We start from the raw sequence: 17,829 nt of genomic DNA, 5'->3' as shown, positions 1-17,829 counted from the left end.
TTTAGAGAAATGTTTATTCAAATCAATTGTCCATCGTTAAACTGGATTAGTTTTGTCTTTTTACTATTGAATTGTGAAAGTGCTTTATGCATTTACCAGTCCTTTATTAGATATGTGAATTGTAAATATTTTCTCCCTTTACGTGGGCTGTCTTTTCACTTCTTTTTTATGGTATCATTTGCAGTACAAAAGGTTTTAACTTTTATGTAGTCCAATTCATCTATTTTTTCTTTTGTCGCTTGTGTATCTGGTGTCCTAAGAAACCACTGGCTAATCCAAGGTCACAGAGATTTACTCCTATGTTTCCTTCTAAGAAGTTTATAGTTTTAACTCCTACATTTAGGTTTATGATTCATTTTAAGTTAGTTTTTGTATATGGTGTAAGGAAGGTGTCCAACTTCATTCTTTTGCATGTGGCTACTCAGTTGTCCCATTTGTTGAAAAGATTATTCTTTCTCCATTAAATTGTCTTGGCACCCTCTTCAAAAATCAATTGACCACAGGTATTTAGGTTTATTTCTGGACTTTGAACTCTATTCCATTGAACTGTATGCCTACCCTTATGCCAGTAACACAGTGTCTTGATTACTGTATTTGTGTACCAACTGAATTGTGAAATGTTGCAGCTGTTTAATTTGGTGAAATTAAATTTCGACAAAATTTAATTTCTGTTCTAGAACAAGGTATTCGGCTTTGAGTTACTGGGTGGGTGGGTGGGGGGCAGGAGGATAAGTGAGTTTCCCATTTTATGAAGGCTTTTGGTGGTTATTTTTGGTGTAAACTCTCTAAAGAATTATACATGGGAGCCATCCCAGCACTACTGTTTCTACTTGACAGAAGAGACAGGCAGGAGAACGGAAAGATGAAAGATGTCTCTTTAAACCTTCTTCTTTTTGTTTAACTAGCACTTAACTGGCTTGCCAGAGGCAAATTATTGGACTCTATATGCCTATATTTGAAGTTGAAATAAAAAACATTCATTTTACAAATAATTTGGGTTGTAACGGACTCCTCAAATTTTCTTGCAGTAAGCCCTCGGCTAAGTGCTCAGCTGCTAACAAAAAGGTTGGTAGTTTGAACCCACCCAATGGCTCCATGGGAGAAAGACCTGGGGTGATCCGCTTCTATAAAGGTTACAGCCTGGAAAACCCTATGGGGCAGTTCTACTGCCACGTGTGGTTGCTGTAAATTGGAATTGACTTGATGACAACTAACAACAACAACACGCTCATCTGAGCACGAACATTTATGGTACTTTTGTTGCTTTATTTGCACTTAAGCTTCCACATTAACTCCATTTTGCACACGCCCCAAGTGAACAAGACAAAAATAAACATCTTACTCTCTCATCTTTTAGCCTGCATTACCTTTCCTAGATTATCATATCCCTAGAATTCATATTATAGGAATTAAAATGAAATAGTCTGAGGATCTTCTTTATTTATGCTTTGCTGCCTCTAAGTCTAACCTTCCAGGAAGGAAGAAAGGCCAGACCATCTACTTTTGAAAATCAGTCAACGAAAATACAATGGATCACAACTGGTTTGATCTGCAATAAATCACACGGTTGGTGCAAGGCTGGGCAGTGTTTAGTTCTGTTTTGCATGGTGTTGCCATGAGTTGGGTTGATGCGACGGCAGCTAACAATGGTTTACTCAGTGAAGATCTCTAACATAATGTTGGAAAAGCCAGAGCCATTTACTAAGAAAGCTTCCTAATCTTTTGCTGAATGCATAGAGAAAAACTACAGATAGAAATAATCACCCCTCAAAAATAAATCACTGCATAAATTAGATGTCTGCTAAAGTGAGTCACTGTTAAGAACTTAAGAAGACAGAAATGCTATGTAAAATGTTTATCTGTACCATGTCATGCCAGTGGCCAAACCTTTGACCAGCTGAATGTGGGAGCAGGGTAGACAAGGCCACCTGTAGAAAATAAGCAAAGAACCCTGGTGGCACAACGTTTAAGTGCTCGACTGCTAACCCATAGGTTGGTGGTTCAAATTCACCCAGTGGCTCTAAAGATTACTGCCTAGAAAACCCTATAGGGCAGTTCTATTCTATCACATGCGGTCGCTAAGAGTCGGATCAACTCGATGGTACCCAACAACTAAGAATATAAGCAGAAACCTGATTATCAATTAAGAGTTTAAAAAGTGAAGAGCACTGATGAAGTTTTAAGTAAAGAGAACATTCCACACTGATGCTTTAATAGTTTAATAGCTTAATCGTTTTTAGAAACATTCTGATACAATAAAGCAACAACAGATACTAAAATACATTCCCTTTTAAAACATAGATTTGCATTTACCAAGGAAGACATCATTCTGTGAAGGTCAAAGGAAAATATATTCAACATTATCAACAGGCAATAATGTTCCCATCCTAGTTAATAGAAATTTTTAGGCAGGGTCTAGGGAAAGAACTGGATTAGCACTGGCTTGATTACAGAAAGCTGGAAGCACAGAAAGGGTATAAGGGGCCTTACAGATTTGAGTACAAAATTAGGGATGCAGTAAATATAAACTAAACGGTCTGGAAAGAAAAGAAACCCAGGTAATCTCAGCAGATGTACCCTAAATAAATTATTGATGAAGTGAGAAGAAACTAAATTTCTAGGGAAATTTGGGGACAAATGTTTTCTCCTTAAGGCGCTAGATGGGATACATGTTAGTGATGAGAACTGTGCTGGCATAGAAATAACGGATCTGGAAAGATCCCATATAGCAAAGGTGTATCCTTGGGCATTTTTCCTCTAATAGGTGTTACAAGGGGCGCAGAACATTAAAAACAGGTTTACTAGAGAGACAAAGATAATGAAGGGGTTTGGAGAGGAAGGCCTTTGAGAAAAGGCTGAAGGGATGGATTATTTGATAGGCAGAAGGAAAGAAAAAGTTACTGAACAATTTATTAACAGTAGTCACGTGTACAAAGGATCATTATACAGATAATGGAGATTATTTAATTTCCATTTTGCAGAGAAAAAAGTATAAGCTGCAGCAGGAGGATCTGGTTTCAATATATCAAAGAACATCTTAAGAGTGACTACTGAACAACCGAAGACGATACCAAGCCATAGCGTGGGATCTTCACACTTCAAATAGAAGACGTGCATGCCCTGAATGGCTGCCTGAAGGTGGGGGAAGACTGGAGACAGCAACTTTGGTCCATGCCAAGTTCTCAGATTCAGTTCTTACGCTATTTTCTGGAGTTGATACTATCTGTTCTATAACTCAGAGGTAACACCACACACCTATTGTGAGACTTGAGTTCCCCTTGGGGTTATCAATGACTCACATAGCCTTCAGCTGAAGGAAGACTTGCAGGTGGCTCATATTCAACCCTTACATGTGACATGCATTGATGAGCATCATTGCAACAGAGGTACACGGAGATTCTAGAAAACAGAAAAGTTTATAAAATATACTGCTGATTCTACTGTGAAGAAATATTATTGAAGATTAGATTATCAGAGTAAGCCCGCTTAAAAATGCATTGCCTGTACGGTACTGTTTTGATGACATTTTGTTTTTATATTGTTACATCAGTTAAAAATACAAATGGCATATTATTGTGGGGGTTTTGTTTAGCTAAATTCTAGAAAAGTTGAAAGGTATCTTTTATTCAATTTAACTAAGCCTGAGGTCACTTAGTACAGATGATTTTTGCATTTCTGAAAAGTTGTCCTGTAGTTTCATAACCATAAGAAACTCTAGCACATGAAATCGTGGGACAGCTAGTAAAATAGGGCAGAAGATTTAGAAGACATAACTTCTTCCGTTGTTCATTCGTAAGGGTAGCTTGAGTTGATTAATCTTGCACTACTAAATTCAGTTTCTAAATATTCTGACAATTAGATTTGATAATTATTTGCTATGTATTTGTAATTATAGGTTGAATGATCATGTTAAGAATTTTTAGTTTGTTGTTATTAAAGTGATCTGAAAGGGGCCAATCCCAAACTGAAATAGATGGATCTTTTCGACGATCATATACAAAGAGAAAAGTTAAAGCTTTCATAAATATAGTAAAGCTATATATTATTCTATATAAATAATCTTTTCAGTCCTACTAAGCTTATCGGGAGTTATTTAACAGAGAATGGTTCCCCAGATCCAAACACTTTGAAGCTCTTCTAAGGACTGGGGCTATCTCTTTTCATTTTTCCTCACTGGCTGATTAGCGCAGCATGCCTTTAGGTTAGCGAGCAACTATTTATAAGCATGGTAGTATTTCTGATAACCTAAAATGATGGGGGAAGGAAACAAAAAAGTCCTTTGTTTGTATCCAAGAAGCTGTGAGGATTAGATCTGTCTTTGTTTTGACAATTGTTTGGAAGAACTGTCACAACTGTATTGAAGAAATAACAAATATATATAAAACACAGGACTCTATAGTATAAGTAATTGTGACATCTTCTGTTAAGACACATAAGAGAAAGCCATATGTTCTATGACTCAAAAATTAAATAAACCCCAAATTTCAATTTCCACTAAAATATTTATTTAATTGATGATATCTTACAGAAATAAATAAGAGCAGTTTTTCCTCTAATACAGGTAACTATGTGTACATATATATTTTTTTATAAAATTCAAGCATATCAAATAGTTTTCCCTAAAATTTTAGTTTAGAAAGGAATATTAGGGAAAAAAACACAAAAAATGCTTAAATCATCTCATCGTTAAATTACAACCAGGGGCCTTCTTAATCTCAGCATGACATGATTTAGGAAGACAACATGAGATTTGGAGTCAGGGGACCTGGGCTCCACTGTTTATTTGCAAGTTTCTCAATATTCTGAACCTCAGTTTCTTTATCTGTAAAATAGGAATATTAATTATATCAACTTCACAGGACTCTGGGGAAAATTAAACAGGTGAATGTACAGGAAAGCTCTTTATAATATGTAAAGAGCTACAAAAATAATAGTTATATTCAATTTCATATAAAAGAATCAATGCATATCTCCCTTCAGCTGAAAAATAAGCACCAAAAACAAGTGTGTGTTTTCTTCAGCTGAATTATGTCACCTATAAACCTAGAATAAGAAAATGCACCTTGACTAAGCACCAAAGGCTTTCAGACAAATATGATCCAGGGAATATTTCTATTAACGGTTTCTGGGCAGCTAAGCAGGAGCTAATGAGTCCTGAGGGTCGATTAAAACTCTGAAGGCTCAAAGAAAACAACACAAAGGACATTTGGATTACATTAAATGGCTAAGATACAACAAGCTACTCTTTATTTAGCAATTTCGAAGTCCATTAATTCTTCATAGAAGAAGAAACACTGTTATTATCACTTGCAATTATTTGCTTATGTGACCACGACATTCTCTTGTTCCAAAGATCAAATACTAGTCCCTAAGGGAAGTAACCTGGAATAAAAGAAACCCTATCATAAATTTAAATACAAGTGGTTAAAAGTATAGTTATACATGAACATGGGAAAGGAAAAGAATCCAAGACACCACCATAATAATAATAAAAAACACTGCCATATTTCCATGTTATAATGACAAGACCTAAAATCATAAAAATTTGCATTATTTACAGATATGTCAATCTTAAAACATGTTAAAAACTTAACAATAAGAAAAATTAAAAGTAGAGATAGCTTAGGTAATTTTCAGGTGAAATTACACTTAAAATGCTATTTAGAGTTAACAGCTTACACTAACATCACTTAACACAGGATGAAAATATGAAAAGTTTTCAATATTTTGATTTTTAGTAGCAAGATACAGAGAAAGAAATACTTGCCTAACATACCTTATTGTTAGGAGTTGTATTACTGTGAAGTTACTACTGATGGAGTTACGGTCTAAACCTACTCAAATAACTAAGAGTTAATATAATTCACCATCTACTTCAAACATACAAGATATCTGGTGAATTACGTGCTAAAGACAGTGAAGGCCCTTCCTAAAATGGGCCTATATACAGGTCATAGAAAACTAGATTAGTTTACTTTCTTTCTCTCTTTTTCCAACTCTCTAAGACGGATCTTAGCAAACGAAAGGTACACATTACCTCTCTTCATTTCTTCACCTCATCAGATATAGATATTCTTTGGAACAAAAATAAATGTTTTATTAGGAGTGAAAAATTAAAAACCTTGAAGATCTTTTGGAAACTATGTATTTAAAAAGGCTCAAGAACTACTAGGACACTGTGCAATCAGAAAGAGAAATAAATCATCCAACAACAGTGTTTACTGACATGTACTGGAATTTTTTTTACTTATAACTTCACTCTACAAGTTGTGAAAATTTATGAATACATTAGCATCTGGATTGAATCAAGTGTACTTCACTCAATATCTTCAGTTTCTTTGGTAAACAGGTCTGCCAGATCAGCCACGGTCAAGACGGAGGCCTCTGAGTGCTTCGCTGACGAGCTCGTGTGACTGCAGGGTTTTCCAAGTGCCCAGTATCAGAAAGAAACCCCCGGGAATAAATTAATATATTTGTGGTAATATAGGTCTGGACACTTATTTGTTCCTAAGCTTTTGTAACTAGATCACAAGACATTCCCAGAAGAAAAGAGGTGATAAGATCATTATTACATTTTACTTAGTGAAGACGTCTATATATTATTCGCAGACTTGGTCATAACATTCCCCCCTCCCCTGCATAATTAATGAAACAGAGAAAGAAAACTCCTGCCAACTGCTATTAATGCAATCACCTTACAAGAAATTTTCAACAGCTCTTCAAAATCACTGAGGTCTGTTATACATATAGAAATAACAACAAAAAAGCCTTCATATTTAAGGCAAAAAGCTCACGTGGTAGCCTCTTTCCTTCCATCAGTGGAAGAAAACACTTTCAGGTTGTTTTCTGCTATGCAAAGTACCTCTGTGGAAACAATCCTTCCTAAGGCAATAACGTCTCCCTTGGGTATCTTCTAATCCTAACAAGCTCACAAGGATATAGTGAGGCACTGGTTTATGTTTTTTAAAAGGCTTTAAAGAAACAAATTAATACTAATAACATAAATAGTAGGATTAACATACATACTGTGATTCCAAAGTAAGTTTATTAAATTAAAGCTCTTCTGGTCTCTCTGTTTCTGTTCTGTCATTGGAATTAGGACCACAATTACCAGCTGAGTTTTAAGTCCTGATCATCCTCTTTGCATGTAACTAACGAGTGATGCATGAAACAGAAATTCAAGTTTTGTTTCACACACAATAGACTAAGGCTTTCAGGTTGGGCATATGGACATACTTCATTTAAAAAGTAATCCAATGGCACAAAGACATGTAAGATAGTTTAAATATGTTAATAAATTAAGTCAAATTTACAATGTCCAGAGCATTAACTGGGAAACAAGAATTAAACTGAATAGGTAAAATGTTCATACCTTGCTATTAAAAGGTATTTGTGCTTTCATCCTGTGGTTGACTAAGTAGTCATTTAAGTGAAGACATTCCAAATACGTACACATCCTTATATAAACAGAAACACTTTCTCCACCTACTTGCAGTAAATGGCACCTACCTCCTCTCAGCAGTTTTCAGCATTGCTTGCATTCTTTCTTCTATTGTTGCTTTAATTAAGAATCTGTGTACAATAGTAGGTCTAGAACATACATAACAATTGTAAGTTTACAAACATCTTAAACCAAGTTACAGACTTCACATATTATATGCTAGACTCATCAGTTAATTGGTGCCCACTCGTGGCAGGTACTAATCCAGGTGCTGGTTCAGCAGTGACTTTAACAAAGAACTTGATCTCAATGAACTGACATTTTAAAGAGGGAGACAGATCATAAACACATGCACAAATAAGACGGGTTTGGGTAGAGATGAGGCTGACTTATAAGTAGAGACATGAATGATGGAAATGAGGCTGCTAAGAAAAGGGAAAAGAAGTGAGAAAAGCATTCAAACAGAAGCAGCAAATGAAAGCAATGCCGGGGAGAAGAGAACACACTTGGGACAAGCTTAAAATGTCCAAGGGTGAGAAAGAAGACTAGAGTGGCAAAGGCATATTGTAAGTGAGGGGAAGAAGGTGAAATATGACTGGAGAGGTGAGCAGGGGCCGGGTCATGTGGGGTCTTGTAGGACTTGGCCAGGAATTTGGATTTTAACGTGGTTATCAGGGGAAGCCATCAGTGGGCTTTATGTATGACTTATACTTTGATTTTACTTTAGAAACCCCTTGGACTACTCTATGGATGGAAAACAAACAAAGGCCTCTCTTGATGTGACTCTTTCTTTCTCTGTTCCTCTCTGCAGCAAAATTTCTCAAAAATAGCTGTCCATATCAGCTATATAGAAATAGCAGTATGCTGTGGTTAAAATCATGGGCTGGGAGCCTAAATGTCTGTTTGAAACCTGCCACCACTTTTTACAAGCTATGTGACCTTGGACAAGTTACTTAACCTCTCTTTGTTATTTAAGTGTTTGTTAATAAATAAATACATATATAAAATCCCATTCTCTCTGACACTCCAATCAGGCCATCACCTCTATTACTTCACAGAAACTGGTTTGATCTCCATGCTGCTAAACCTAATGATCAATTCTCAGTACTTATCTTACTTGACATTTTAACAGTACATGACACAGTTGATCATATCCTCCTCCTCGAGTCAGGTTCTTTACTTGGCTTCTAGGACACCTCTCTCTCATGGTTTTCTTAATTCACTCTTTGATCTTTACTCGCTGTCTTTGCAGGTTCCTTCTCTTCTCCCAGAGCCTTTCAACTCTGATGTGCCTTAGAGTTTAGTCCTTGGTGCACTTCTCTTATCTATACTCACTCCCTAGGGAATCTTATTCAGTCTTACAACGTTAAAATACCATTATATGCTATTGACTTCCAAATGAATATCTCTGGGCCAGACTTTTCCCCTGAACTCTTATTTATCCAACTGTTGTTGATGTTAGGTGCTGAGTCGGTTCCAAACTCACAGAGACCCTACATACAAAAGAACAAAACACTGCCCGGTCCGGCACCATCGTCACAGTCGCTGTTGTGCTTGAGCCCACTGTTGCAGCCACTGTGTCAGTCCATCTCATCGAGGGTTTCCCTCTTTTTCGCTGACTCTCTACTCTACCAAGCATGATGTCCTTTTCCAGAGACTGGTCCCTCCTGATAACATGTCCAAAGTACGTGAGACAAAGTCTCACTATCATCACTTCTAAGGAGCATTCTGGCTGTACTTCTTCCAAGACAGATTTCTTTGTTCTTCTGGCAGTTCATGGTATATTCAATATTCTTCACCAACACCGTAACTCAAAGGCATCAATTCTTCTTCAGTCTTCCTTATATGTTGTCCAGCTTTCATGTGCATATGAAGCAACTGAAAACACCGTGGCTTGGGTCAGGCGCACCTTAGTCCTCAAAGTGACATCTCTGTTTTTCAACACTTTAAAGAAGTCTTTTGCAGAAGATTTGCCTGACGCAAAATACGTCATTTGATTTCTTGACGGCTGTTTCCATGGGTGTTGACAGTGGATCCAAGTTTATCCAACTACATAATAGAAATCTCTATGTGGATGTATAATAAACATCTCAAACTTGTATCTGAACTGAACTGTTCTTCCCTCACCAAATTTCCACCATGCAGTCTTCTCCATCTCTGCTGATGGCTACTTTATCTTTCTAGTTGCCAGGTCAAAAACCATGGTGTTATCTTTAACTCTGTCACACCCTATGTCCTGTCTGTCCGCAAATACTATTGGCTCTGCCTTCAAAATATATCCAGAATCTGACCACTTCTCACCATTTCCACTGCTGCCACCATAGTTTAGGCTACCTTCAACTTTCCCCTGGGTTACTGCAATTGCCTCCTAATCCGTCTCCCTGCTTCTATTCTCTGTTGCTCCCCCCATCCCCAGCCCCCAACACAGCACTTAGAATAATTCTTTCACAAAACTTAAGCTATATCACATCACTCTTCTGCTCACATAGTTCCCTATCTCACACAGAGTAAAAACAAGGTCCTCACAGTGGCCTCCTAAACCAAACAAACAAAAAAACCAAAACCCGCTGCTGTTGAGTCATTCCGACTCCCAGCGATCCTACAGGACAGAGTAGAATTGCCCCATAAAGTTTCTAAGGCTGTAATCTTTATGCAAGCAGACTGTCACAGCTTTCTCCCCAAGAGCGGCTGGTGGGTTTGACCTCCTGACCTTTCGGTTAGCAGCTGAGTGCTTAACCAGTGCACCACTATGGCTCTTTGGCCTCCTAGGCCCTCTATAATCTGGTTTCCCTAAACTCTCTGACTTCATTTCCTATTCCTCTCCCCTTTGCTCATTCTACATCAGCTACTCTAACTTTGCCATTCCTCAAACATACCAGGCAAACTCCTGACTTCAGGCCTTTGTACTGGGTATACTGTCGGCTTGAATATTCTTCTCTAAGATATCTGCATGACTAATTTTCTCACCTCTTTTAAGTCTTTGCTCAAATATTACTTTCTCAATACGGTCTTTCTGTCTATCCCCCTGTACTCTTAATCCTCCTCACTCTGATCAATTTTTCTAGCTCATAACATACTATATATTCAGTATGTTTTTATTGTTTACCATCTGCCTCTACCAACCTGCTTACAACTAGAATGTGAGCTCCATGAGGACATCTCAAGCCTAGGACAGTGCTCCAATAAAAATGTATTGAATGAGGAACGTGGTACTGACACAGGTAGATGGATGAATTGGGTGACAGAAAGATGAGGGGCTTCTAATCTGACTTTGTCTATTCTCCCTGTATGAGGCAACATGATCAGCTGACAGCGGGCAGGAGAAGGATACAGAAGACCTAAGATAATCTCCACAGAAAGCAGAGAAACCTATTTACTAGGGAAGTATAGGATTGTCCAGTAGCGCTGAACGGCCTTTTAGGATTTGTAGTCATAAATCTGAGGTGAGTCCAGGCTATGCTTTAGAAAAACATTAGAAGGACAAGAAGTCAATGTTTTTAAAAAAAGAACAAAATTAACAAAAACAAGTAAGACAAAACTGCATTTTAAATGACACCTGGTAGTACTTGAGAACAAGCATGCATTTATTATGTTATTTTGCCATATTTTGTTAAGGATTTGTTTGATGAAAATGTCTCTGTCCTGCTTAAAATGAACTCTTCATTTGCTCTCCCAGCTACTGTTTACAGAGTAGTCCATTTAAGGTGTTCATCTCCTGCCACTCCTCTTAGACTTTACACTCCAGCAATTCAACTTCTTATAGTCTGAAGAAATACTTGTTTATTACCTCTGTTTTTCTGCACATGCAGCTCCTCTCTGGCTATGAGAGCACCTTCTCTACCCAACTTTGAAATCATCATTCCATCAAGACTCAATCTAATGAAGCCTTCCGTAACTCTCTAGGGCATAAATGATAACTCCCTCTTTTCTGCTACCAGAGTAACTGTATTATTGTATTTGGACACACTCTACTGCAGTATTTTAACTCATTTGTCTCCTGTATACACTGTAACTTTCTTGTGGGATAAGTTTTATGTCTCAATTTGGATCTTCAGTATCTAGCGTAGTGCTCAGTAAATATTTATTTAATGAATGCTTAGTATGGCAGCATTTTAAAAAAACATTCAAGCAATCTAAACTCCAGGAGGTAATATATCTAGTAGGCCTTATCAAGGATAATCCTCAACATTCTGATATTTGTGTGAAGGCAGTACCTACCACAAAATATTCACTATTAGGTTTCCTTTGAGCCCTAGACTAAATCTACTTATCTCTTTAGGGCTGACCTAGAAGCTTGTCTCTTCCTAAGGGTAAGAACTTAAAAAGGAGCTAGTTGTTTTCATTCAAGCATGAGGTATGCCTACTTTTAATCATAGGCTACTCTAGACAAAAATAAATTCTTACTAAAATCATGATGGATACCTTTATGCAACTATCTTACGTATTTCTAACAAAATTTATTTGATGATGCAATCACAGTAGTTTCAGAAGGAGGAAAGACTTTTTGGTTAAGCAATTAGGGTACTTTTGATGGAGGGAAGATAAAAACCTGGGAGAATTTTGGGGTTTGCTGCCTGGAGGAAGGAGAACTGAAAATCTCGACTTACCTTTTTGCCATAGGGAAGTAATTAAAAATGAATAAGCTATGATAAACATAATTGGAAGAGTTTGATTTGGTATCTTAGAAACTTGAAATAAATATGACTGATGCTAATTTCAGTTCTTACTTTGTCTGTCCGATTCGATGCACTCTCCCTATGGCCTGAAGCTCATGGGCAGGGTTCAGTATGGGTTCCACCAAAAGAACATGAGTTGCTTCAATGATAGTTAGTCCATTAGAACCTGTGTGCAGGGGCAGCAGCAAAATATTGATTTCGGGATCGTGTTTAAATGCTGAAAGATTCTCCTAAAAAAGAAAGGTACATTTTAATTTTAGCTGGATCAATTAAAAATAAGAGTAGTATGTTTTAGCTCACTTTAAAGATGCTTAGCAGTATCTAGATCATTGTGAAATGTAACAAGAAAATTAAATGTAAAATTATCAATTTTAGAAAATGTAAACATGTTGCTACACTTTAATTATAAGGAAAAGTATCACGTAAGTCTCTTGTTCTTTATAATATACAGTGAAATCACAAAGTAATGTATATGATGTCTGCAAATTAAATTACACACACTTAGAGGAAAAAGAGATAACGAGAATCGTTCTAGAGTGAGCTCGAGATAAGAGACACAAATCTACTAAATTCTCAGCTGGTCTTCTTTTCTTTGTGTCTCCCGGAGTCCCTGTGCTGAGTGTAATGTGAGGACAACTTTGACTTTATGCAGTTTCACCTTATGCAGTATATTTAGAACCTAATCTCTAGGGAGCATAAGGCCTTTGGTCCATTCAAGAGGTATAGCACAGACAATCTTTTCCTATATTCAAGAAAAAGACCTTAAACCAGAAGATCTTAAAAAAAAATTAAAAGAAGATAGAGTCTGGTGGTGCTATAGATATAACTGAATAGACAGAAAAGAACTAGTTTCTCTACTTTGCTTTTAAAAGTTAATTTTATAATTCATCAATTACGAACGAAAACCCTGCTTATGTGGTTTATTTGATAAAAGGCAAAAAAAATAGGTAAGCTAGTTAACAACAGTTTCAACGTGTAGCTGAATCTACTCCAAATAACACAAGAAAAATCTTCTTGATGTACCTGAAATGTCTTAACGCGACTGATTTGTGCAAATTCAATGTTGTTGTCAGTGAGAGCTTTTGAAATAATATCCAACACATCTTGCCACTAGAACACATAAAACAATAAGAAAAACAATATTTACATACAGCTTTCGTGAAGAGGATTTGAAAAGGGACTAAATCAAAATAACTTTTGTACTTTAGGATTAAATAAAATAAACACAAAACTTTCAAATCTAGTAGTATCCGTATCATGTAGCTCTATCGTGAAAGAGTAGTGGTATTGGTCCTCCCATCCCCCTTCCCCCGACATCAGATGATAACTTGAAGATAGAGGAAAGGCGACAAGTATCTTTAAGAACTGAATTATGATAGACATAAATAACAGAACATAAAGAATTGAGTACTTAATGGGTGTGGTTACTTCTCTTTCAAAAATGAAAACGATTTTTTTTATACTTTATTCACTAGATTACTTGATTTTTTTTTTCTTAACCAAATTTACTTGTGAAGCGAGATTTTCAGGTTACAGATTCCAATGTTTAAAATAGAAAATAAAAAACCTGTTGCCATCGAGTCAACTCTGACTCATAGTGACCCTACAGGACAGAGTAGAACTGCCCCATAAGATTTCCAAGGTTATAGTTTTTACAGAAGCAGATTGCCATATCTTTTTCCCAAGGAGCAGCTGGTGAGTTCAAACCAACAACCTTTAGGTTAGCAGCTAAGCCACTGCACCACCAGGGGTCCATAAAATAAAAAAATTCCTAAATAAAATATAAAAACATGAAATATATCTATAGAAATTACCTTATTAAGAATCATCAAATTTCTCTAAAAATAAAAATCCTATGGACATGAAAAATAATTTAATATGTAAAAATTACTGTTACAAAAAAAACAAACCTGTTGCTGTCAGGTCGATTCTGACTCAGCGACCCTATAGGATACAGCAGACCTGCACCACATGGTTTCCAAGGAATGCCTGGTGGATTCGAACTGCTGACCTTTTGGTTAGCAGCCATAGCTATTAAACACTAAGTCACCTCAGCTATATTATGGCAACCACTAAAAATCAGTTCTCTCATATAAATTAATTACAGACAGAAAACTTGTCTGAGTTAATACTGAAGATGAAAATGTGAATTGTACCGTTGAGAAAACAAGTGCTTTCGCCCCTGGATCTCTAAGCTGGATTCTCATCAAAGTTCTCACCACAGCTTCCACTTTTGTAGAATGGCTGCCCTTTGAACACAAAGAAGAAAACCCATCACTACAAATAAAATCTAGTCAACAATGGGAAGGAAAAACAATGGGAAGGAAAAACAACATGAAACACTTTGTCAAAATACGTGCATCAAAACAAATTATCAGGTCCATGTGTGTTTACTCTTTCCTATTTTGTGTTTGTTGGAAAATTTCTTTAGTCTCAATCTGTACAAGTCATAGAATTTACACCCAGAATCACCAGAAAGTCATACAGTGATATGACCTGATATGATGTTTAGTGAAGTGGCTACATTTTGTGGTTACAAAATGTCGTTATCTTACACGAGCAGAATTTATATTCAAAACATTCTTCACTTAGTTTCACTCATTTCAGACATTATGGTATTAGAAAGGTTAAGAATACAATGATCAAAACTTCAGTGTAAGGCAAACAATGAAGGATCCAACCAACGAAGCATCCTTTCTCACAATGGTATTACAAAGAACAATGACAGAGGTACAAATGATGTCCACTTTGGCAATGAGGCCGATTTATACAAAGCTAAACACTTAAAGAGTGCTTTTTGCATCTTCCATAATCATTTCCATTATAAGATTATGAAAATGAGGAAATGATAAGAAACGGAGAAATAAGAAAATGAGGAAAATACATCAAGCGTTTTTGTAGATCTCATTGACAGTTGTCCTCATGGAATGCTCTAGAAGATGATGTGGGATAGAGATTAAGAGCATGGGATTATGAGTAAGACAGATCCAGGTTCAAATCCCAGTTCTGCAACTCACTAGTTACATGTGTTCTAACAGTTCTAAATCTTATTATTTCTAACCTTGCTAAGCCTTGCTTCCTCATCTATCAGATGATTATTAAATTTATTTCAAAAGGTTGTTGTGAGGATTAAATAACAAAAGGCATATCAAGCATTTAGCCCAGTACCTGGTAAACAGTAAACACTCTAACTTTTATCTTTCTAAGACACTGAATGCGAACACTATAATGGCCTAGATTATCCCATGAGAAGGGCAGATCTAACCCAAAGGAAACAAAGATACGTCACAGCAGCATTCCCTTCTCCCTACCTTCCCAAAACACTTTTCCATGAAGAGATACTAGAAGGTAAAAATATAAACCGAATAAGAAAGCTATACTAATTTTATGTTACCAAGATGGAATTATGAAGAAACAGTTTTAAAATACTCATACTAAAATGCTGAGTCTGTATTTATTTTTCCAGAGATACAGACTTTCAATTATACTTGAAGATTAAAAAAAAGTATTATAAATGACTCATTTCAATCTTAAAATTATCTCAAATAAGAGCAAAGAGAACATAGGAAATTAGCATAAAACTCATGTATTTAGGAGTTTAGGTAGAAACAGCCATGCTATTCCCGAAGTTTTACTTCTGAAAGCAATATATGCTTATTGGACAACTAAACTAATAGAAGTATATAGGATAAAAAAAATTAAATTTCTTTTTACGTCCCATCCTCAATTCATTTTCTTTTCTAAACACCATTAAGAATTTCGCACTTATTCTTTTAGACCTTTCTATATACTTTAAAAGCCTACATAAAAATACACACACATTCTACCAATATATATATTTTTAAATATGTTTTGTAACAGGCCCCATTCATTTAGCACTATATCTTAGCAATGTTTTCATGTAGGACCTGTATATTTATTTCATTTTAACGACTGCGAACTATTCTACAATACGTACATAATTTATTAAATATTTGTTTATTGCTATGCATTTAGGTTGATTTTATTCCATTTTTCTATTACAATTTCATTAACTATGCTTATATTTATAGTTCTGGTTAGGTGTCCAAACATTTTTGTTGGATAGAAACTCAAAGTGGAATTCCTGCTCAAAGGTTAAACAAATCTTTTAGATATTTGGATTTTGGCAGATTTCCTATCAAATTGCACTTTAAAATGCTAGAACATTTAACTATCAACAGAAATTTTAATTCCTTCTTTCGCCTATCAGATTGGCAAAAAAAAAAAAAAAAATTAAATATTAACAAGTGTGCAGAGAAGCCGGCACAATTAACTATCAACAGTGAGATTCCAAACTGGGGTGCTAACTCCACGTAGGAAAAGAACAGAGGGTTCCTTTTGTTAAAAGATTAAAACAGGAAGAATGGGATGGATTATATATAGCCAAAGCTGGAGGGATCATGGAAAAGGCAATAGAGATAAGGATAAGGAAACATCTATCCCTGTGTAAGGTGTTAACAGAGTACAAAAACTCTTAGGACAGGTAAGCTGATGGCCTCAGTCCAACTTAGCTTATTTTTTTAGCTTTATCAGTACACATCTGTATCAGATACACAGTTAAGCTGGAATGATACATGTTAGGGAGGAGAGTGCATGGGAATAGAAATCCCACAAAACTGCTAGATCAATTTTTAGTATATTAAGTTGATAAAGTTGCAGTTAATTACAAGCACGTCTGTCCTCCTCTGAAGCTCCTGTCCCTTTTCTTATTTCCATATTTTTTAGTCTGTCTCTTCAGTTCTGCCAGCTATATATCTACTATGTCTGACTCTGAGATCAATGCTTGGCACATCAATGACCAAGGTCCAGCTTTAAGTGAAGACCTAACAGCTGTCCCCTGCCTTCACTTGACTAGATAGTTGGGCTTGTTCTCTCTAGGCAATAGTTGGGAGACACAGACAACATTACCACTCAGCTCAAGTCAGTGCCTCTGCTGCTTTTCCACTCAAGAGATGAGGCAAGTAGTCAAGAGCATTATAATAATTAATATACCACAGCAAATCTTTATGAAGATCTTTGCTCCCTTGCTTATAATTTAATCAACAAGACCAAAACAAAACAGGGTTGTAAAGCTACTGATATAGTAAGTCTTTCATTTTTTTGGAAAACAAAGTACTAAAGTAAAAGCTCCAGATACTGGGATAGGAGGTAAACGCACTGAAAAACTGGCAGTGATACATCAGCACCGAAGGCCAACAGAGGATATTTATGGTGAAGTTTGACCTAGAGGTTATCTGTCAGCATAAGCAAAGATCAGAAAAGTAAAGTCAAGTCAGAATTGACTTAAAGGCACAACAACAACAAAGATCAGAAACGTCATGTAGACTTTTATCTACTCTAATAGGTGCAACCGACTTATTTTTATCACAGACTTAAATCTGATTGGTAGCAAACTGTAAGGCAGTCTCAGGTTCCTAAAATTCTGAGAACCTAAATTTTGAGAGAAAAGTCATTAAATGTGTTAAAAAGATACAAGACTTCCGTTTTGTTACTTTGCCATATGCCCAGTAGACTGAAAGAAGTCAAATAAAGCAATCAAGTAGTATTTGAGCTAATGGTGTAGTTCAGTCTTAGTTTTCATCAAATGGAAGAGATAACTAACATTCATGTTTAGAGACTATGTCACTGGAGGAGCCCTGGTGGTGCAGTGGTTAAAAGCTTGGCTGCTAACCAAAAAACTGGCAGTTCAAA

The 17,829-nt window shown here is 36.2% G+C and overlaps 1 protein-coding gene across 2 annotated transcripts in view; it reads right to left on the bottom strand.

The window, feature by feature from the left end:
- Nucleotides 1-1,173: 1,173 nt before the first annotated feature.
- SHPRH (SNF2 histone linker PHD RING helicase) overlaps nt 1,174-17,829 on the bottom strand; it is a 106,399-nt gene continuing 89,743 nt past the window's right edge. The window contains exons 26-30 of one of the 2 annotated variants that reach the window (XM_023729283.1): nt 14,274-14,366; nt 13,141-13,227; nt 12,169-12,347; nt 7,510-7,590; nt 1,174-6,413 (exon numbers count right to left, since the gene is read on the bottom strand). In XM_023729283.1, the coding sequence (XP_023585051.1) occupies nt 6,317-6,413; nt 7,510-7,590; nt 12,169-12,347; nt 13,141-13,227; nt 14,274-14,366 (537 nt within the window). In that variant the 3' untranslated portion in view covers nt 1,174-6,316. The remainder of the gene's footprint in view (nt 6,414-7,509; nt 7,591-12,168; nt 12,348-13,140; nt 13,228-14,273; nt 14,367-17,829) is intronic. The other variant, XM_023729277.1, reaches the window with a different exon arrangement.

Source organism: Trichechus manatus, unplaced genomic scaffold (assembly GCF_000243295.1).
Source record: "Trichechus manatus latirostris isolate Lorelei unplaced genomic scaffold, TriManLat1.0 scaffold00002, whole genome shotgun sequence".
Lineage (NCBI taxonomy): Eukaryota > Metazoa > Chordata > Mammalia > Sirenia > Trichechidae > Trichechus > Trichechus manatus.
The sequence above is the reverse complement of the archived record's forward strand: the minus strand, read 5'-3'. Positions and strand labels throughout refer to the sequence as shown.